This window comes from Hemibagrus wyckioides, linkage group LG29 (genome assembly GCF_019097595.1).
Source record: "Hemibagrus wyckioides isolate EC202008001 linkage group LG29, SWU_Hwy_1.0, whole genome shotgun sequence".
In the NCBI taxonomy this organism is placed as follows: Eukaryota; Metazoa; Chordata; class Actinopteri; order Siluriformes; family Bagridae; genus Hemibagrus; species Hemibagrus wyckioides.
The window spans coordinates 20,007,337-20,030,135 of record NC_080738.1 but is presented as its reverse complement, the minus strand read 5'-3'; the positions used below and the strand labels follow the sequence as shown (position 1 = coordinate 20,030,135).

General features: G+C 42.7%; 1 protein-coding gene across 2 annotated transcripts in view; it reads right to left on the bottom strand.

The window, feature by feature from the left end:
* Positions 1–1,372: 1,372 nt before the first annotated feature.
* Positions 1,373–22,799, bottom strand: part of LOC131349056 (butyrophilin subfamily 3 member A2-like) — a 22,943-nt gene continuing 1,516 nt past the window's right edge. Inside the window, exons 2-10 of one of the 2 annotated variants that reach the window (XM_058384393.1) lie at positions 22,425–22,487; positions 21,973–22,314; positions 5,477–5,635; positions 5,255–5,395; positions 5,044–5,133; positions 4,667–4,705; positions 4,470–4,571; positions 3,424–3,927; positions 1,373–3,331 (exon numbers count right to left, since the gene is read on the bottom strand). In XM_058384393.1, coding sequence (XP_058240376.1) covers positions 3,081–3,331; positions 3,424–3,927; positions 4,470–4,571; positions 4,667–4,705; positions 5,044–5,133; positions 5,255–5,395; positions 5,477–5,635; positions 21,973–22,314; positions 22,425–22,487 — 1,691 coding nt within the window. In that variant the 3' untranslated portion in view covers positions 1,373–3,080. The remainder of the gene's footprint in view (positions 3,332–3,423; positions 3,928–4,469; positions 4,572–4,666; positions 4,706–5,043; positions 5,134–5,254; positions 5,396–5,476; positions 5,636–21,972; positions 22,315–22,424; positions 22,488–22,799) is intronic. The other variant, XM_058384394.1, reaches the window with a different exon arrangement.

The window sequence follows — 22,799 nt, the reverse complement described above, 5'->3', positions numbered from 1 at the left end:
GTCTTGAGATCATATTAGCCTGGGTTTGGTGGCGGTTGTATCAGTGTCTTGAGATCATATTAGCCTGGGTTTGGTGGCGGTTGTATCAGTGTCTTGAGATCATATTAGCCTGGGTTTGGTGGCGGTTGTATCAATGTCTTGAGATCATATTAGCCTGGGTTTGGTGGCGGTTGTATCAGTGTCTTGAGATCATATTAGCCTGGGTTTGGTGGCGGTTGTATCAGTCTTGAGATCATATTAGCCTGGGTTTGGTGGCGGTTGTATCAGTCTTGAGATCATATTAGCCTGGGTTTGGTGGCGGTTGTATCAGTCTTGAGATCATATTAGCCTGGGTTTGGTGGCGGTTGTATCAGTCTTGAGATCATATTAGCCTGGGTTTGGTGGCGGTTATATCAGTGTCTTGAGATCATATTAGCCTGGGTTTGGTGGTGGTTGTATCAGTGTCTTGAGATCATATTAGCCTGGGTTTGGTGGCGGTTGTATCAATTCCCTGGGAGGAGTATTTCAAATTCCATTGGGTGCGTTTTGAAAACAACTCAAAATACCTCACTTCCTGTGGATTAGCCTTAATGACATGCAGTGTGAAAGTTGTTCAGTTCAATGAGATCTAAGTGTGGACCAAGTTTTACATGGATATGTGTAAGTGTGTATCAGCTATGCAGCAAGATGTTCCAGAGGGCGCTGTGACAGGTGTGTGCCACGCCCAGGGCCGAGCCACGGTGACCTCCTAATGGCTGCAGATTCCAGTTTTTGAACATGTTAAGACCCCCAAAAGTGCCCGGATGATTGAAAAAAAATAAATAAATAAAAATAACATAATAATACTAAAAGAACAAGAGGGCGCCCTGCACTGCTAGCGCTTGGGCCTTAATAAAGATCATCTTTCATTCACAAGTAAATGGGAGTACCTAAAACACAAGATTCAGGAATTCTCTAAACATTTCAGTAAAGATATGAGTAAAGCTCGAGAACACTGGGAGGAAGAATTAACTAGAGAGCTTAACAGTTTATGTGATAGAAGTGAAATGGATGATGAAACTAAATTAAAAATCCTATCTTTACAATCCAAAATGGATCATTTGTATATTCTAAAAGCAGAAGGAGATGATGTGAGATCTAGAGAAAGGTGAAAAAAGTAATGGCTATTTCTGCAGACTCCAAAAAAGGCGAGAGGAAAAAATACTAAATTTATTTATTTTTTATAGAATCCATACTGATGTACCACAGACAGATGAAAATTTTAGAGTTTTGTGAGGCAGACATTAAAATTGTCTTTCTTGAGTGTATTCACAGTAAGGGTTAGGGTTAGGGTTAATACCCGAACCAGACAAGGATGCTCCACAAATAGATAACCTTCCTCCCATCACTCTTCTTAACTGCGACTATAAGATTTTAGCTCACATATTTCCCAACAGACTAAAGGAAGGATTAGACCAAATGATAAGAGAATCACAGTCTGGATTTATGAAAGGCAGATCAATACATAATAATATTAGGCTAGGTTTAGGATATTGTAGATGATCACGAATGGACTGAGAATGATGGATTTATTTTGTTTTTGGATTTTAGTAAAGCATTTGACACGATTTCAGATTAACCTTAAATACAGTTTTGGAAACAAATTCATATTTTTTATAAAAATGCTATATAAAGAAATTAATAATTCTATATCACTATGGCATGGGACATCTCAGAGATTTAATATTACATGAGGAATTAGGCAAGGCTGTCCCATTACTCCTTTCTTATTCATCATGGCTGTAGAGATGCTCGCTATTTTAATTAATGATGACAAAACTTTGATAAACTCAGGGTATTTGGAAGACAAATTTCTATTGGTCAGTTGGCCGATGATACGACTCTTTTTTTAAAGGAAAAACATCAAATTGATAGAGCCATTAAATTAATTAATTAATTAATAGCCATTTATTAATTTGTTCTCCAATGCTTCTGGTTTGCACTTAAACATAAGTGTGAATTAATTAGAAATTATTACAGCAAAGCAGACTTTTAATGTAATATCCCGCTTTAAACCTCTATATAAAATTTTTGTAAACAGATTTCTAAAAGCAGAATTAATTCTCAACAGTTGGTTACAAAGAGATATGTCACATTATGGAAGAATTTGTTAACCAAAATGGAATTTCTCTCTCAGTTTTTTTTACCCAGCCTCATCACTTGCTATCCCCCTCGTTTCATAAAGGAATATAAAAGCACAATCTTTCATTTTATTCAGAAAAATAGGCATCATTATATAAACAAAAACCATTTGGTTCACAGTTTTGAAGAAGGAGGTCTAAATGTTATTGATTCAGAAATAATGAACAGTGTTTTAAAAACTCAATGGCTTAGATGATATCTTCAGAACACAAACAGTACATGGTTTACAGAAGATTCAGTGTTTGAGAAAGTCAGTGGTCTTGAATTTTTAATCAAGTGTGATTTTAAATTGTCCAAGCTACCTCTCACACTGTCTCTCCTTCAGCACCAGGTCCTGTTGTGTTGAACATAAGTTTTTTCTCACAACTTTAGTCCTCACAACACTGTGTATTTGGAACAACTGCTTTATTTTACATCGCATTAAGTCTTTATTTTATGAAAACTGGTTTAAATAAAATATTCTTGTGTGTGTGTGTGTGTGTGTGTGTGTGTCCCTGCTATAGGCTCTAGGCTCACTGTGACACTGTGAAGGAGAAGCAGAACAGATCAATGAATGGAATTAATAGATATAAAGTAAAAAAAAAAAATTGTAGAAAATAAGAAAACTCTGCTTTGAATAATAAATAAATAATACAAAAAATAGAGAAAACATTCATTTGTGTATTTTTCTGTAGAATGTGAAATGGTAAATGATGATATTGATGATGGTATGATGTATTTACCTAAACATTTAAATATAATTAATTTAGAATTCAGATTTTTATTAATATCTAACAGACAGCAATAAACACAACAGCTGGAACATCACAGGTTTACAATATAAACAGTATTAGAGTAAAAATAATAAAATAAAAACATAAAAACTTTTCTGCAGTATAAAATAATCAGAAATACGCTGAAGAGCTGAAACACAATAAACTTCAGTCACACTGCATTCCATTTTCCTCAGGACAGGAATCATTATACTCCATCCCTGTCCCCGTCTCTGTCTTCATCTCCACATCCTCTGGACATGAACCATGATTCTCCATCCCTGTCCCCGTCTCTGTCTTCATCTCCACATCCTCAGGACATGAATCATTATACTCCATCCCTGTCCCCGTCTCTGTCTTCATCTCCACATCCTCTGGGACAGGTTCATCCACACCCACCTCACTGTCCTCTCTTTCTCCTGGTGGACATTTAATATCACTGTTAATGTTATGTTCAGAATTTCCTACATTTTTTCCTATTTTCTCTTTCATTTTGACCCACATTCCTTACCTTCTTCCTTATAGAGACACTTTGTGGTCCTTGGACTTTCCGGAGTTTGCTTTCTTTTCCTCTTTGATGAACTCTCTGTAATGGTTTCTCCTCCTTCAGCTTTACCAGAAGAGTTTCCTGTTTTATTTGCTGCATCTTTTCTCCTTCTCCTTTTGGCCTGTAGTATTCTTCTGTCAGTATTGGTGGTAGGATGTGTTTTGCCTGAGCTGAAACTTCCTGCAGATGTTGTGACAGAGGCGGAGTCTGAGGTGGGGGCAGCTGGTGTGGGATCTGGGGTCATGGTAGTGGGTGTGGTATTTGAGGGGATGGCAGTGGGTGTGGTATTTGAGGGGATGGCAGTGGGTGTGGTATTTGATCTGATGGCAGTGGGTGTGGTATTTGAGGTATCAGGTCTGAGATCTGAGAAGGACTCAGTGAGGTTTGGTTTGTCCGTGGCTGAACCATCAGTGGAGAAACCTGAGAAGGAGAAGGAGCTGGTTCCTCTCTGCTCTCCTCTGGATTCTGCTTTTCAACAGAACTAAATATCAGTCATTCACAATAAACTGCTAACAAATCTTATGATTTTAAAAATGTTAGAAATTATTTGCTATGAAAAATTAAAACACTGAATTTGATAACTCTGTGCTGTGTGGAATTATTTCTAATGATAACTCTGTGCTGTGTGGAATTATTTCTAATGATAACTCTGTGCTGTGTGGAATTATTTCTAATGATAACTCTGTGCTGTGTGGAATTATTTCTAATGATAACTCTGTGCTGTGTGGAATTATTTCTAAAATGAATCAGAATGTAGAACATTGGAACATTTCAGCTAACAAAATGATGTACAGAGTAATATGCAGGTTTTACAAACTGTTAAAAAGTTTCTACATTTTAAAGTATATAGATATTTCTGCCCTTTTCCCAGAATTTGGATCTATATCTGTTTTCAGAAAGAACAAACAGAACATTTCAGGAACAGAGACTTTAAATAATTTCTGAGATGTAAACATAATTAGATGATAAACTGTGTGTAGGAAGTGTAGAGATGAGGAGATGTGACCAACCTACAACCACAGCATGAAGAACTGGACCATCAGATGTATCTTCATTCTGATCCTGATTCTCCACATGGGCCATGTTCAGAGGTTCAGTTTCTGATGGAGTTCCTGATGTTTTAGATGTAAATAAATCTGATGTTATTATCACTCATTTAACTGGATTTTATTTCAATTTAAGGGAATGTTACTGCAGCACCTATTACCTGGTTCTTTCGCCCCTTTCTTCTTGGAGAGAATCAGACCTACAACAGAGAGAAACACTCCTGTACTGAACTGCCCAAAGACATGCTCCAGCTTAAGACCTGCTCCAGACCTGCTCCAGACCTGCTCCAGGTCTTCAGATGTTACAGAACTGCAGTTTTACAGGACTTCCTGTACTCTATTGGTCCTGCACCATCATCACCCCATCTGTTACACCTAGTGATGTTCTGATCTCTGAGTCACTTTTCTTGGATTTTATGCTCATTCTTCTGGTTTATATTATTGTTATTATCAATTTTTTATTGATTATATAATATATTTATTATTATCAATATCAAGTCAATTCTAATTCTTTAATTAAGTAAACTTTTTATCACACCTTTTTTACGTAGCAGGAAAAACACTGCAACTCCAGCAGCAGCACACAGCAGCAGAATGGGCATCGCAATGAAGTATCCATTCAACGATTCTGCACACACACACACACACACACACACACACACACACACACACACAGTCAGTAGTCTTCTCTGCAGTTTCAGCATTAAAACATGTTCTGAAGTAAATGCTATTTTATCAGTGTCTGTTACCTCTTCCACCTGCAGGGACAAATAACGTCACTCTGCTGTCTTTTCTCTCCGGATCAGACAAACCCACAGAGCAGGAGATCCACTCAGACTCAGAGGGAGACACAATCAGCCATGAGCTCACATCTACAGTACCTTCAGGTTCTGAGAATAAAAGTCAGATCATTCTGGTTTCTTTTCTTTTCATTAGGTTCTTTAATGTAACTGTATGTGAGAAGATCTTACTGGTGGTGAAGATGTCTGTGCTGAGATGTTTCAGATCTCTCCCTTCTTTATCTGTCCAGATGATTGACGGCTCTGGGAACCAACCATGTGATTTACAGCTAATGTTCACCTGGCCTTCGCCTGCTTCCTTTAAGGAGATAACAGAAGTGGATCCCACCGCTGAGAGAGAGAGAGAGAGAGACAGAGAGAGAGAGAGAGAGAGAGAGAGACTTTTTGACTTTTTACACAACTTTATTTACACGTATAAAAATCAGTGACTGTGATGATTAGTTTAGCTCTGCTGTACAAAGCATTCTCCCAACACCACACACATTTAAACACATCCAACTCATTCATACTTTTATAAAAATTAAAATCAATTGAAATTCTAGATTTCATCAACCTTTTCAGAATTTTTATGGCGTCACAGTCAGTGTTTTGTGCAATTTGTTTTTTCCGGCTCAGGTATATCACCATTTTGGCCTGACCAAATATAAAATTAATCAGTTGGCACCTGAACCGGTGTTTCCTGACAAACTTAAAACCAAAAATAAAACACTGAAAAGTAAAAACAACATTAAAAGACCTTAAAATGCTCCGTAAAAACACAAACAGTGACTGTAACCTGGAGCAGTGAATAAAAGCATGAAAAACTGTTTCTCTCTGTGAACAAAAAGGACAATCATGTGCAACATCAGGGTTTAAAACAGAAATAAAAGAGTTCACAGAGATAATACAGTGTAAAATCCTCCACTGGAGGTCAGCAGATTTTTTAGTTAACGGTGGTTTATACAGTGCGTCCACTCTGGTTTAAAATCATCAGTAAAACCATGTACACTTCTCCATGGGGTGTCCACCCTCCCACTCAGCTTCTTCTTATTTAAAACCTTTACACACGCTCTGTAGAGCAGCTTCCCCGACACTGACCCAAAGTCCATCTCCCCTTCACCCCGGCACTCCAGGAGGGGGCCTGCACACCCGTCGAGGTCAGGAGCGATGTTCAGCTGGGGAAAGGGTTCGTCCTCTGCAGGACCAGTCTCTGTGTGTGAATAGTCCATCAGCTGAACACGCTCCTCTGATGTTAATGCAGATCTCCAGCGGTGTAGGAGCTGATTGACAACACGCAGGGACCGCAGTCCCATACACACTGCCCGGTCCTCTGCCCTCGACAAGTCTGACCCCGCGATGTTCACAAGCTCCCGGAGCGTTATAATCCCTGAGGAGATGAGAGTTCTGGACAGTGCAGGGACGGTCACACTGGAGATGTCCAGTCTCCCGCCGTACACCAGAGGTTCCTCCAGCAGCCAGTGTAGCGTTCTACAGCCCTTGTTTTGTTTCTTAAAAATGTTCAAGATTTTAAAAAGTCCACAATAAAACAATGGTAATCCTGAAATGTCCAGCATTTTTGTGTCTATTAAAAACAACGCTCTGTCCAGCCCCAGTCCTTGAACTGTGCGTAGTAGTCCACTGGCTGCTGCTCTCCATACTAAGTCTCCGGGTCCAGTGAGGAGTCTCTGGATGAACTGGAGGCGGAAGGCTGCGGCTCTGCTGGACAGCTGGACCAGCCCCTGTCCTCCTTCTTCTTTGGGCAGATGAAGCACACTCTGTGGAATCCAGTGTAGACCGTCCCAGAAGAAGTCCACCAGCAGGGCCTGGATGTTCGCTAGCAGGTTTGGCGGCGGATCCACGCATGCCAGCTTGTGCCAGAGGGACGACGCGGCGAGGTTGTTGATGACCAGCGTTCTCCCCCTGTAGGACATCTTTGGGACCAGCCACTTCCTCCTGCTCAGTCTGCCTTCACCTGCTCTACAGAACCTTCCCAGTTTTTACTTAAAATCTCATTGTTCCCCAGGTAGACACTAGAGATACCACAATACTCAATATAATATTGAAGCGTTCAGTATGACCTCCACGGTTCAATACGCATAATGTGAACCGCGGTTTATCGTGTTTTTCTTTAAAACAATAATAAGCATGCGTTTTTTCCAAAAAAAAAAATTTTTGGTATTTTTTTATTTGCTTTATTTTTCAAAAAAAATTTGGGGGTATTTTTTTTCTTCATGAGCTCAATTACTCTCTGTACCTCCTGTGTGTGTTTATTACTCTCTGTACCTCCTGTATGTGTTTATTACTCTCTGTACCTCCTGTGTGTGTTTATTACTCTCTGTACCTCCTGTGTGTGTTTATTACTCTCTGTACCTCCTGTGTGTTTATTACTCTCTGTACCTCCTGTGTGTTTATTACTCTCTGTACCTCCTGTGTGTTTATTACTCTCTGTACCTCCTGTGTGTTTATTACTCTCTGTACCTCCTGTGTGTTTATTACTCTCTATACCTCCTGTGTGTTTATTACTCTCTGTACCTCCTGTGTGTTTATTACTCTCTGTACCTCCTGTGTGTGTTTATTACTCTCTGTACCTCCTGTGTGTTTATTACTCTCTGTACCTCCTGTGTGTGTTTATTACTCTCTGTACCTCCTGTGTGTGTTTATTACTCTCTGTACCTCCTGTGTGTGTTTATTACTCTCTGTACCTCCTGTGTGTTTATTACTCTCTGTACCTCCTGTGTGTTTATTACTCTCTATACCTCCTGTGTGTTTATTACTCTCTGTACCTCCTGTGTGTGTTTATTACTCTCTGTACCTCCTGTGTGTGTTTATTACTCTCTGTACCTCCTGTGTGTTTATTACTCTCTGTACCTCCTGTGTGTGTTTATTACTCTCTGTACCTCCTGTGTGTTTATTACTCTCTGTACCTCCTGTGTGTTTATTACTCTCTGTACCTCCTGTGTGTGTTTATTACTCTCTGTACTTCCTGTGTGTGTTTATTACTCTCTGTACCTCCTGTGTGTTTATTACTCTCTGTACCTCCTGTGTGTTTATTACTCTCTGTACCTCCTGTGTGTGTTTGCCTGTACTGTATGTCTACGTGCTGAGACAGACACGCCTCCCCGTGAGTAAATATCCAATCAGTTGAGCACTAAAGTTAGGGGCGGTGACCATGCTTGTGATGCTGGTGTCAAATTTCACTCTAACCCTGGAGAGCGGTGAAGTGAGACAGAAACATGAGGAAGCAGTGTCGTGATTCAGATCTGTGGTGTGGGGACATTTGTTGTTGACCATGATGCCTGTTCCACACGAGTTAGATACGGACATGCAAATACTTCAACATGACCACACATCTACAGCTCCATCACCCAGAGATATCACTGTGTGGAAGTGGGAGCCTTTTTTCCCGACCTCTACGAAAAAACGCACAAAAAAATTGAAAACGCTTTGGTTAAAGCACAAAGTCTTGCTCTAATAACAGATAGCTGGACCTCGGGGGTAACAGAGTTATCTCACAGTGACTGGTCATTACAGAGAGTTATCTCACAGTGACTGGTCATTACAGAGAGTTATCTCACAGTGACTGGTCATTACAGAGAGTTATCTCACAGTGACTGGTCATTACAGAGAGTTATCTCACAGTGACTGGTCATTACAGAGAGTTATCTCACAGTGACTGGTCATTACAGAGAGTTATCTCACCGTGACTGGTCATTACAGAGAGTTATCTCACCGTGACTGGTCATTACAGAGAGTTATCTCACCGTGACTGGTCATTACAGAGAGTTATCTCACCGTGACTGGTCATTACAGAGAGTTATCTCACAGTGACTGGTCATTACAGAGAGTTATCTCACAGTGACTGGTCATTACAGAGAGTTATCTCACAGTGACTGGTCATTACAGAGAGTTATCTCACCGTGACTGGTCTTTACAGAGAGTTATCTCACCCTGACTGGTCATTACAGAGAGTTATCTCACAGTGACTGGTCATTACAGAGAGTTATCTCACAGTGACTGGTCATTACAGAGAGTTATCTCACCGTGACTGGTCATTACAGAGAGTTATCTCACAGTGACTGGTCATTACAGAGAGTTATCTCACAGTGACTGGTCATTACAGAGAGTTATCTCACAGTGACTGGTCATTACAGAGAGTTATCTCACCGTGACTGGTCTTTACAGAGAGTTATCTCACCCTGACTGGTCATTACAGAGAGTTATCTCACAGTGACTGGTCATTACAGAGAGTTATCTCACAGTGACTGGTCATTACAGAGAGTTATCTCACAGTGACTGGTCTTTACAGAGAGTTATCTCACAGTGACTGGTCATTACAGAGAGTTATCTCACTGTGACTGGTCATTACAGAGAGTTATCTCACAGTGACTGGTCATTACAGAGAGTTATCTCACAGTGACTGGTCATTACAGAGAGTTATCTCACAGTGACTGGTCATTACAGAGAGTTATCTCACCCTGACTGGTCATTACAGAGAGTTATCTCACTGTGACTGGTCATTACAGAGAGTTATCTCACAGTGACTGGTCATTACAGAGAGTTATCTCACCGTGACTGGTCATTACAGAGAGTTATCTCACAGTGACTGGTCATTACAGAGAGTTATCTCACAGTGACTGGTCATTACAGAGAGTTATCTCACCCTGACTGGTCATTACAGAGAGTTATCTCACAGTGACTGGTCATTACAGAGAGTTATCTCACAGTGACTGGTCATTACAGAGAGTTATCTCACCCTGACTGGTCATTACAGAGAGTTATCTCACAGTGACTGGTCATTACAGAGAGTTATCTCACAGTGACTGGTCATTGCAGAGAGTTATCTCACAGTGACTGGTCATTACAGAGAGTTATCTCACCCTGACTGGTCATTACAGAGAGTTATCTCACCCTGACTGGTCATTACAGAGAGTTATCTCACAGTGACTGGTCATTGCAGAGAGTTATCTCACAGTGACTGGTCATTACAGAGAGTTATCTCACAGTGACTGGTCATTACAGAGAGTTATCTCACAGTGACTGGTCATTGCAGAGAGTTATCTCACAGTGACTGGTCATTACAGAGAGTTATCTCACAGTGACTGGTCATTGCAGAGAGTTATCTCACAGTGACTGGTCATTGCAGAGAGTTATCTCACAGTGACTGGTCATTACAGAGAGTTATCTCACAGTGACTGGTCATTGCAGAGAGTTATCTCACAGTGACTGGTCATTGCAGAGAGTTATCTCACAGTGACTGGTCATTACAGAGAGTTATCTCACAGTGACTGGTCATTACAGAGAGTTATCTCACTGTGACTGGTCATTACAGAGAGTTATCTCACAGTGACTGGTCATTACAGAGAGTTATCTCACAGTGACTGGTCATTGCAGAGAGTTATCTCACAGTGACTGGTCATTGCAGAGAGTTATCTCACAGTGACTGGTCATTACAGAGAGTTATCTCACTGTGACTGGTCATTACAGAGAGTTATCTCACAGTGACTGGTCATTACAGAGAGTTATCTCACCCTGACTGGTCATTACAGAGAGTTATCTCACAGTGACTGGTCATTACAGAGAGTTATCTCACAGTGACTGGTCATTACAGAGAGTTATCTCACAGTGACTGGTCTTTACAGAGAGTTATCTCACAGTGACTGGTCATTACAGAGAGTTATCTCACAGTGACTGGTCATTACAGAGAGTTATCTCACAGTGACTGGTCATTACAGAGAGTTATCTCACAGTGACTGGTCATTACAGAGAGTTATCTCACAGTGACTGGTCATTACAGAGAGTTATCTCACAGTGACTGGTCATTACAGAGAGTTATCTCACAGTGACTGGTCATTACAGAGAGTTATCTCACAGTGACTGGTCATTACAGAGAGTTATCTCACAGTGACTGGTCATTACAGAGAGTTATCTCACAGTGACTGGTCATTACAGAGAGTTATCTCACAGTGACTGATCATTACAGAGAGTTATCTCACCCTGACTGGTCATTACAGAGAGTTATCTCACAGTGACTGGTCATTACAGAGAGTTATCTCACAGTGACTGGTCTTTACAGAGAGTTATCTCACAGTGACTGGTCATTACAGAGAGTTATCTCACAGTGACTGGTCATTACAGAGAGTTATCTCACAGTGACTGGTCATTGCAGAGAGTTATCTCACAGTGACTGGTCATTGCAGAGAGTTATCTCACAGTGACTGGTCATTGCAGAGAGTTATCTCACAGTGACTGGTCATTGCAGAGAGTTATCTCACAGTGACTGGTCATTACAGAGAGTTATCTCACAGTGACTGGTCATTGCAGAGAGTTATCTCACAGTGACTGGTCATTGCAGAGAGTTATCTCACAGTGACTGGTCATTGCAGAGAGTTATCTCACAGTGACTGGTCATTGCAGAGAGTTATCTCACAGTGACTGGTCATTACAGAGAGTTATCTCACAGTGACTGGTCATTGCAGAGAGTTATCTCACAGTGACTGGTCATTGCAGAGAGTTATCTCACAGTGACTGGTCATTGCAGAGAGTTATCTCACAGTGACTGGTCATTGCAGAGAGTTATCTCACAGTGACTGGTCATTACAGAGAGTTATCTCACAGTGACTGGTCATTACAGAGAGTTATCTCACAGTGACTGGTCATTACAGAGAGTTATCTCACCCTGACTGGTCATTACAGAGAGTTATCTCACAGTGACTGGTCATTACAGAGAGTTATCTCACAGTGATTGGTCATTACAGAGAGTTATCTCACAGTGACTGGTCATTGCAGAGAGTTATCTCACAGTGACTGGTCATTACAGAGAGTTATCTCACAGTGACTGGTCATTACAGAGAGTTATCTCACCGTGACTGGTCTTTACAGAGAGTTATCTCACAGTGACTGGTCATTACAGAGAGTTATCTCACAGTGACTGGTCATTACAGAGAGTTATCTCACAGTGACTGGTCATTACAGAGAGTTATCTCACAGTGACTGGTCTTTACAGAGAGTTATCTCACAGTGACTGGTCATTGCAGAGAGTTATCTCACAGTGACTGGTCATTACAGAGAGTTATCTCACAGTGACTGGTCATTACAGAGAGTTATCTCACTGTGACTGGTCATTACAGAGAGTTATCTCACAGTGACTGGTCATTACAGAGAGTTATCTCACAGTGACTGGTCTTTACAGAGAGTTATCTCACAGTGACTGGTCATTACAGAGAGTTATCTCACAGTGACTGGTCATTACAGAGAGTTATCTCACAGTGACTGGTCATTGCAGAGAGTTATCTCATAGTGACTGGTCATTACAGAGAGTTATCTCACAGTGACTGGTCATTACAGAGAGTTATCTCACAGTGACTGGTCATTACAGAGAGTTATCTCACCCTGACTGGTCATTACAGAGAGTTATCTCACCCTGACTGGTCATTACAGAGAGTTATCTCACAGTGACTGGTCTTTACAGAGAGTTATCTCACAGTGACTGGTCATTACAGAGTGGATTGGGAATAAAGAGCGCCGTCGTCCAAACCCGTCTCCTGTAATAAAGTCATACAAGCTCTAAGTTTTATATCTCACTATTTTCAGTACACTTTCATTGTGTTAGTTGATTTTTGCATTTAAGTAAAATAAAGAGAATTGCAACTAAAACCATTTTTTTTCTTCTTAACAAACATACTGTTCCTGTCACCTAAACAAAGAATAATGGAAAAAAAACCCTTTAATTTGCCAAGCCATCAGAACCAAACCGAACCGAAAACCGTGGGTAAAAACCGCGGTACGTATTGAACCGTGGGTTAACTGTATTGTTGCATCCCTAGTAGACACCCAAGTATTTAAAACCACCTCTTTTCCACGCTAAGCCTCCTGGTAGTGACGGTTGCCCACCTCCCCACTCCCCAACTAAAATGGCTTCACTCTTTGACCAGTTAACTTTGGCAGAGGATAAAATCTGAAAGTCCCTTAAAATATCATTTTGTGTGTTTATCATCACTACCAGATCATCTGCATAAGCTGATAAACATATTGAGGCATTAGCATGTGGAATATTAAAACCAGAGAGATTACTTCTTAACTTATTTAAAAGAGGTTCAATAGCTAGAGAGTACAACATTCCAGAGAGGGAACAGCCCTGCCTGATCCCCCTGTACACTCTAAAAGGAGCACATAAACCACCGTTAACCTTCAGTACACTCTCAATGTCACTGTACAACACCCTGATCATGGCTATAAAACCTGGACTGAACCCAAAGGCTTCCAGCACCTTCCACAAATATTCATGTTCAACCCGGTCAAAAGCCTTTTCCTGATCTAGAGAAATCAGACCAGTTTTTAAGCCCAATAGCCTGGAGACGTCCAAAATGTCACGAATTAAATCTAAACCTAAACCTCATTCTCATAAAAAGTTTTCACTTTTAAAAGCCTCCCATTTAAAATCTCTTCAACTGAATAAGAACAGGGAATAAAAGATTGCTGGTATCGCTGTGGGTTTCCTGCAGCATGGCAACGTCAGTGTGCTTCTGTTTTAAAAGACCATACAGCTTAGCTCTCTTATTCTGCTCTCTTGCTCCATTAATATTTTAACTTGCAATATTAATACTCTTCATTAAAATAAATACAATAAGTAATACTAAACAGAGGGTAAAAACCACTCTAAAATAAAAAACACCACACATCAGTCATCATCAGAGTTTTCCTTATTCACTCTAGTGATCAGTTTCTTCAGACGGAAAATTTCAACATCAATAAAAGCTCCTTCTCTTCTGAAGAACTTAACGTCGTGAATGAACTGCTTTCGGTCTGGGAAAAACTCTTCTAATGCTACATTTTTCTGCCATTTGGTGTTCCTTAAAAACTCTTTAATATCATCAGCGCTGTACACAACATGAACCTGTTCCTCCTGAGAATCGAACATTAAAACAGAGTCTGACATGCAGTCATCACTGTCTGATTTTATCATTCCTTCACCTTTGCTTGTTTTTTCCTTTTATTCGGCACTTTAAAGACGGGCTCATCCACCATGTCCACGTCTCCCCCGTCCCCCTGCACTGGTGTAGTGTCCGGTGTTTCCGGGCGTTCGCTCTGCACCTCCGTGCCTGCCTCTGCCAGTGCAGGCAGCTCCAGCACTGCTCCAGAACCCACTGAGCTCTTCTCAGTGGAGCACGGCTTCTCCTGGTCCGGTTGAGCCGAGCATGGCTCTTCCGCGGCCGGTTCGGCCGTGCATGGCTTTTCCGGGGCTGTTACAGCTCCAGTGGGCTTCTGGGCTGCAGGCTGGGCTTGGGGCTCACTCTCTGTCGGGTCTGGTGCAGCAGCAGCTCCGGGGCCCTCAGCAGCCGGCCGAACTGTAGCCACAGGGGGAACGACCCCAGCCGACTGAGCTACGTCCTGCCCCGGTCGCTCAGAAACACCGGGGTCACTCTGCCTCTCGGGGCAGGCCCGAACAAGATGACCAGTTTTACCGCATTTAAAACACTTAATATCAGAATCAGAGGAAACAAAAATGTTATAATCAAATCCTTCCACACTGAATTTAAAAACAGCATTAAGCTCCTCCACACCTACGGGCCATTTCTTCTAAAAGAAACCAAGTGTTTAACCAGTGGGGACTTACAGCCAAGGAGGATTCTCTTAATGGGGGAGACAATTCGCCCGTACCGAGACAGTTCTTTACCACTGGCCTCGTCAGAAATAAAAGGAGGAACATTGGACAACATGACCTTCTTAGATGGGGAACTGAGGGGAGAAACCAGTACTGACTCATTATTGACCACACCACCCTTCTGAATCAGATTTCTGACTTTATAAACATTATTCAGAAACACCACAATGGCACTGTTCATTCTGGAGGCGGAGACAATGTTCTCATGCCCCACCACGTTACCGACTGCCAAACAACATTCCTCTACACTCGCCGGACACACAACACGGACACCGCGCCGGACACACAACACGGACACCGCGCCGGACACACAACACGGACACCGCGCCGGACACACAACACGGACACCGCGCCGGACACACAACACGTACACCGCGCCGGACACACAACACGGACACCGCGCCGGACACACAACACGGACACCGCGCCGGACACACAACACGGACACCGCGCCGGACACACAATACGGACACCGCGCCGGACACACAACACGGACACCGCGCCGGACACACAACACGGACACCGCGCCGGACACACAACACGGACACCGCGCCGGACACACAATACGGACACCGCGCCGGACACACAATACGGACACCGCGCCGGACACACAACACGGACACCGTGCCGGAGAGTCAGACTCTCACACAGCCTTGCGTTCAGTTCGTGTCCGACACACTACTCACCTGCACACACTCGCTCACACACACACCTGCACACACTCACTCACACACATACCTGCACACACTCGCTCACACACACACCTGCACACACTCACTCACACACATACCTGCACACACTCGCTCACACACACACCTGCACACACTCACTCACACACATACCTGCACACACTCGCTCACACACACACCTGCACACACTCACTCACACACATACCTGCACACACTCGCTCACACACACACCTGCACACACTCACTCACACACATACCTGCACACACTCGCTCACACACACACCTGCACACACTCACTCACACACATACCTGCACACACTCGCTCACACACATACCTGCACACACTCGCTCACACACACACCTGCACATACTACTCACACACATACCTGCACACACTCGCTCACACACACACCTGCACATACTACTCACACACACATCTGCACACACTCGCTCACACACATACCTGCACACACTTGCTCACACACACACCTGCACACACTCGCTCACACACACACCTGCACACACTCGCTCACACACACACCTGCACACACTCGCTCACACACACACACCTGCACACACTACTCACACACAATAAATATATAAATATTCCAAGATTTTAAACGGAAAAGAACTACACTTAGTGCCGAAAAAATTGGCACGCTCCCCTCTCCACCGCGCATGCACAGAGAGAGAGAGAGGGAGAGAGAGAGGGAGAGAGAGAAAGAGAGAGAGAAAGAGAGAGACAGAGAGACTTTGACTTTAAACCTCTTTATTTACAAAAAGTTTAAAAAGCACACATCAGTGCAAGTTCAAATATAAACAAAAAACAAATCATAGACACAAATATTAAAAAGAAAAGACAACAAAATGTCAAAAGACACAAATAACAAGAAAAAACAACTTAAATTAGATATATATACACACACGTGACAAAAACATGAAAGGAAAAAAGGAGAAAAGAAGAGAAAAGAGAGGGAAAAAAGAAAGAAGAAGGAAAATAGAAAAAGAAGAAAGAAGGACTAGAAAAATAAAGTCATTCAGTAGTAATGCAATCAGACAGAAAAAAGTTCAGGCAGTAAAACAACAAACAGTTCAGATTAAAGTGAAGCCCCGCCCATCAGGTTTACATACAAGATCATCATCACCCCAAACCTGATAGAACTCATTCACATTATTCACCAGTGTGAAGTAGGCATGTTCTACACTTAACCTTCTCCTTATTAATCCTCTCCGCATTAACACCGGATCATCCACTACACCTCCTTCTGTTTTCTGCTCACCCAGATCGCTAGCTTAGCATCGCCGTATAAAAAGTTCCGTAACACAAGTTTTCTTTTATCTCTTGCAGAGTATTTTGGTCCGTGTATGAACAGTGATTTGTTATAGAAGCCCGTAAGTTGTTGTCCCCAGGCTTCTACTAGCCTTAGTACTGCAGACAGACGTGGACATTCAATGAAGATATGGAAAACATTTTCAGAAACTCCACAGAAGGGACATCCTTGTTGTTCTGAAGACACCAGTCGAGCAATGTGCTAATGTAGCTAATATCCCATGTACAATTCTCCACTGTAGTGACACATATTCTGTAGAGAGCTTTTTTACCCACAGAGCTGAAAGCTCCTACTTCTGGAGTGATCAGAGTTGGTACTTTTCCCATGTTCTCTTGCCATCCTTCCTTCTTTAAAGAGACACGAATCTCTGGAAAGGTCAGAGACTCGTCTATACTTTCCACTGGATTGTCTTTCAGGAATCTTCTTGTTACGGCTGGCAGAGCAGTTTCCAGGTCATTTAAAAAGCGCTAGGCTAGGCGTGTAGATTTGAATCTTGTTTTGCTTGCTAGTTCCTCAGCTGTTATCCAGCCTGATCCTCTTCTCAGGTGACGAGTTTTGAGGAGTCCTTCAGCACAGACCTGAGGGTAACTGACTGTAGCATCTCTGTGGTGAGGAGCGGATTGAAAAACAAAGGTTCTTCAAAGAGCCACTGGTCAGTAACTGGGGTAACGCCCATCTCCAATTGGCCAGTTTAGCATTTACTTTCTCTATTAGCCCATCCCAGTTTTTGATTTTGAACTCATCTTTTCCGAGGTTCACTCCCAGACACTTTATCCCAGTTGTTCCCCACTGGATGTTTCCTGGAAGACCAGGTGGGTTCTCTCTAAATCCAGACCACAGTGCTTCAGTTCTTTGCCAGTTTACTCTGGCCGATGAGGCTCTTTCATAACTTTTCAGAGCTTTTTGTGTAGCTTGTATGTCTTCCTGCGTCTTGATTATGACTGTGATGTCATCTGCGTACGCTGAAAGTTTAACACTCTCAGGTGCCGTTCCCCCTGATCGACAGTCCAGTGAGGTTTTTCCTTAACAGACACAGCAGAAGTTCTATCACGAGGCTGTACAGCTGACCAGACATTGGACAGCCCTGTCTGATCCCTCTCCTCATCATGATTGGTGTACTCAGTCCTCCTCCAACTTTGATCATGCAACAGGCATCTGTGTACAAGATTTTAATCCATGACAGGAAATATCCACCAAAGCCGTAATGTTCCAGGGCTTTGAATAAATACTGGTGGTCTACTCTGTCGAAAGCTTTCTCCTGGTCAAGAGAGAGGAGACCCACATCGACCCTGTATACTTCTGAGTAGTCAAGAATGTCTCGTAATAAAAACAAGTTATCATAAATGGACCTCTTTGGTACACAGTAGGACTGACTCCTGTGTATTAAAGTGTCTAAAGAGTTCTTAATTCTATTAGCAAGACATTTTGAGATGATCTTGTAATCTGAGTACAAAAGAGAAACCGGTCTCCAGTTCTTGAGTAAACAAAGGTCTCCCTTCTTTGGAAGTAGAGAGATTGCAGCACACTGACAACTTTGGGGAAGCTTTTTGGCCTTGTGAATTTCTCCAAGTGTATCAAAGAAGTCTCTGCCTATAACTGTCCAAAAGGTTATGTAGAACTCAATGGGTAGTCCATCTATCCCTGGTGCTCGTCCAGAGGAAAGCTGCTAAACTGCAGCCGTCACTTCCTCAAAGGTCAGTTTTGAGTCCAGTTCTTTTTTGTGTTTGTCATCCAGTGAAGGCATGATGTTAAAAAGCTCATCCAAGCACCGTTCATCTGTGTGTTCCTCAGAATATAAGGCTGAGTAGAAGTTCACACCTAGTCTCCTCATCTCTGCCGGCTCTGAGGTGATCTGTCCATCCGGGCCTCTTAAAGAAAGAAGAACGGTGTTTGGTGCAGTCTTTTTTCCCCGGTTGAAAAAGTAAGCAGTGGGTGAGTCCATGTCCTATACAGAGAGAAAGCGAGCTCTAACCATGGCTCCTTTAGCTTTTTCCTGTAGGATGTTACTGAGATCCTGTTTCTTCTGCATAAGGTGTCTCTGGGCATTTTCAGTGTTATTGTTGATCAAAGCATTTTCCAGTCTCAGGATTTCTGTCTCAGTGTTATGCATGGCTTGTTTTATTTTGATGGAGATTTGTGATGTGAACTGCTGGCAGAACATCTTTATTCGAACTTTTCCTAACTCCCACCACTGAAGAAGATTTCCATACTCTTTTTTCTGTCCTTTCCAGTGTTCCCAAAAAGCCTTAAAACTCTCATAGAACTGCAGGTCTTGCGTTGAAACACCAGAAGGAGCGCTGTGGTCTTGTCCGGGACAGGGTGATGTTGGATGTGATGAGGTGATGGTCAGAGATGCTACATGGTGTGATACGTGCACTTATTACTCTGTTCCTCATGTTGGTGCTCATACAGAAGCGGTCTAAACATGCAGCACTCACTCTTCCTGCTGACACTTTGACCCAACTGCATTGTTTCACTCCCTCATTTTTCTCCCACCAAACATCAACCAGCCGTAACTGAGACATCACTTCCTGTAGAGCTTTTGCAGATTGGTAATGAGGTTCTGTCCATAGTGAAATCCAGTGTGCAGTTGAAATCCCCACCAACGACTAGCAAAATGTCTTGTGTGGAAGAGATTAGTGCATTTTTTAACAGTGTTAAAAAAGTTAACTCTTTCATGACCAGTATTAGGAACATAGACGTTAACAAATAAAAATTCTGTGTCTTGGATGTTTGTTCTGATCATAAGCAGACGTCCCTTTTCCACCTCGTCTACTGACAGAATCTTCACGTTCAGTCTTGTGGAGAAGAGGATCGCCACTCCAGCACTCAGGTTGGTTCCATGGCTAAGAAAACACTCCCCTTCCCAGCGCAGACCCCAGTCCACCTCACTGCTCACATCACTATGGGTTTCTTGTAAAAACGTAATGTTCAGCTCTTTTAGGGTGATGTATTCTTTTAATATTGTCCATTTACTTTTGTCTCTAAGCCCATTTATATTTAAAGAACCAAGGTGTAAGATGTTCATAGTGAAGAAAGGTGAAGAGATAGCAAACAGCAGTATTAAGAGACAGGAGAGAAGCAGAGAGACCCATGTGCACTTAATGTAATTTACCAATAGCAGTCTGACCTTTAGACCTGGCAGGTTTGATTCCATGCCTGATTGCAGTTAGGTGTTTCTTTAATCTAAAGCATTTCTGTTGTGATAAAACGTCAAAACTACTTTCTTTACATGCTTTCATCACGGATGCAACAAACTTATTTAAATCTGGGAAAAACTTTTCCAGTTCAACCTTTTTTCCTTTAGTTGCATCTAAAAATCATTTATCTGACCAACTGAATACAGGTCAGTGTCCTGGCTCTGAATCGGTAACTGACTCGTCATCACCGATGCTCTCTTCTGTAGCCACTGAACAAGTGTCCATATCATCACTCTGCCGCTCACTCGGTGTCACTACCTGTTCTTCATCACTCAGGGCAGTGTAACTGTTACTAAGAGACACACCTGAGATACCATCAGTGCAGCCAGAGTCACTAGTGCCCTTACTCACTCTATTACAACCATCAGAGTCACTAGTGCCCTTACTCACTCTATTACGACCATCAGAGTCACTAGTGCCCTTACTCACTCTATTACAACCATCAGAGTCACTAGTGCCCTTACTCACTCTATTACAACCATCAGAGTCACTAGTGCCCTTACTCACTCTATTACAACCATCAGAGTCACTAGTGCCCTTACTCACTCTTTTACGACCATCAGAGTCACTGCTGCTCCTACTCACTCTTTTAAGAACAGAGCGCTGTTTAATCAGACCCACCACCTTAGCATCATCAGAGTCACTATTACTCTGATTCCCAGTCTCAGCAGCCTCAGCGTACCTCTTGCTCCGACTCGCCCCCTTGGCTGCATCAGAGTAGCTGATACTCTGGGTCACAGATTGAACATCACTCTGAATCACAGAACTCACAGCACTACTGCAGCTGGGTGACTCTCACTGTCACCAACATGAGCATGAACATTAGGAGAAACAGCTGGTCTTACCTCCATGTTATGGTCATTCACCGGGTCAGAGTGCTGTTCTGTGTGATTCTGTTCAGTGATGGTCTCAGTGATCTCCACACTGTCCTGTCTCTCGGACCCGCGCTCTATGTGGACAGGAGAATCGCTTGTGCCCGATGTCACCGCACTCAAAACAGCACAAATTCTCCATGCTGGCATACAGCATGACAGATCTGTCCTCACACACCACCCGGAAAGACATGTCCAGTGTTTTACTGGGCGAGTTTAAAATCATTAAGGCCTGTCTCCTAAAAGACGTGACGTGTTTTAATGCTGCGTTTTTACAACCCAGTGAGACTGATTTTACGTCTCCGATGATTTTACCAAATCTGACCAGTTCCTTTTCGATGATCTCGTTACCAACACGTGGGGACATCAGAGATGGTGAGTTTAGTGACCGGGGCAGAGAGTGGAGTGATGTGAACATACGTCTCTTTCACCCAGATGCCGCTTGTAACCAGGGAGTTTACCAAGTTTTCGGTTTTCAGAAAGACAACAACCGCTTTGTTCACGTGAAGCCGAGATAATGTTTCAAAACCAATCTGTTCTCCTGCAGCGAGGAGAACATCTTCAACTGAGACATTTAACTCAGGAACACACCTGAACCCGTTCCTGATGGTAAGGGAGGACGCTGCCCTCACAGGGGGAGGCACCATGGTGCCGAAACACACACACACACACACACGTACGCCATGCACAGGCACGGACATTACACTAATAACCTAAAAACTATTACAAAAGTGATTAGAAATAGAAAGGTAAAATAAAAAATAAAAATAAAGGCAGAAAGTCTGAGAGAAACCTGCAGACGCTCACTCACACGCGCTCTCACACAAACCACGCCCACTCCCAGCATGCACCAGAGAGAGAGAGAGAGAGAGAGAGAGAGAGTAAATCACAGTTAAACCCACCATGAACTTTGTATTTATGGAATGAAGAGTTACCTCTCACTCTGAGGGACACCGTGGCCTTGTCGTACCAGACATCATTCTTCACATGACAGACATAGTCTCCACTGTCTCCTAGCATCAGGTTCTCCAGCTTCAGAGAGACGTCTCCTTTCTCCAGGTCTCCTAACAGGAACGCTCTGCCCTGGTACCGAACATCTACACGACTCTTCTGGATCTGTCTGTTCTTGTAGAGCAGAACCGGGGTGTTCTGTTCTGGACAGTGCCAGCGGACTTCCAGGGGTCGAGCATCCATGTTGTTATCAAGAGCACAGTGAAGAGACACAGAGGAACCAAGCCGCCCTGAGACCTCAGACTGAACCTTCACTGTAAACTGATCTGGAGGAGAGATTTTAGAGAGAGTCTACATCCTTATTTATTTAAAGTCTAAAGCCTTCTATTAGTAACTTCATAGTAAACTTTAATATATAATGAATAATCAGACTCACCAGAAGAAGTCTGATGGCTGAGAGATGAATAAAGTAACAGTAAAATCCATCTCAGTGCTACAGCTGTTAACAGAAGAAGTGGAGATTTTATCTGTGAAAGTAGAAACTGGACCACTGACATGATTTAAATAGATTTACTCGTTATGAGTTATCTTAGTGAACTGACTTCATATTAAAAAATAGTTAAGTAAACAACTTCTTCTTCTTTGGGCTTTTCCCTTCAGGGGTCTCCACAGCGAATCATCTCTCTCCACCTATCCCTATCTTCTGCACCATCAACACTTACACCCACTAGCTTCATCTCCTCATTTATTACATCCATATACCTCCTCTTTGGCCTTCCTCTTTTCCTCCTGCCTGGCAGCTCCATGTCCA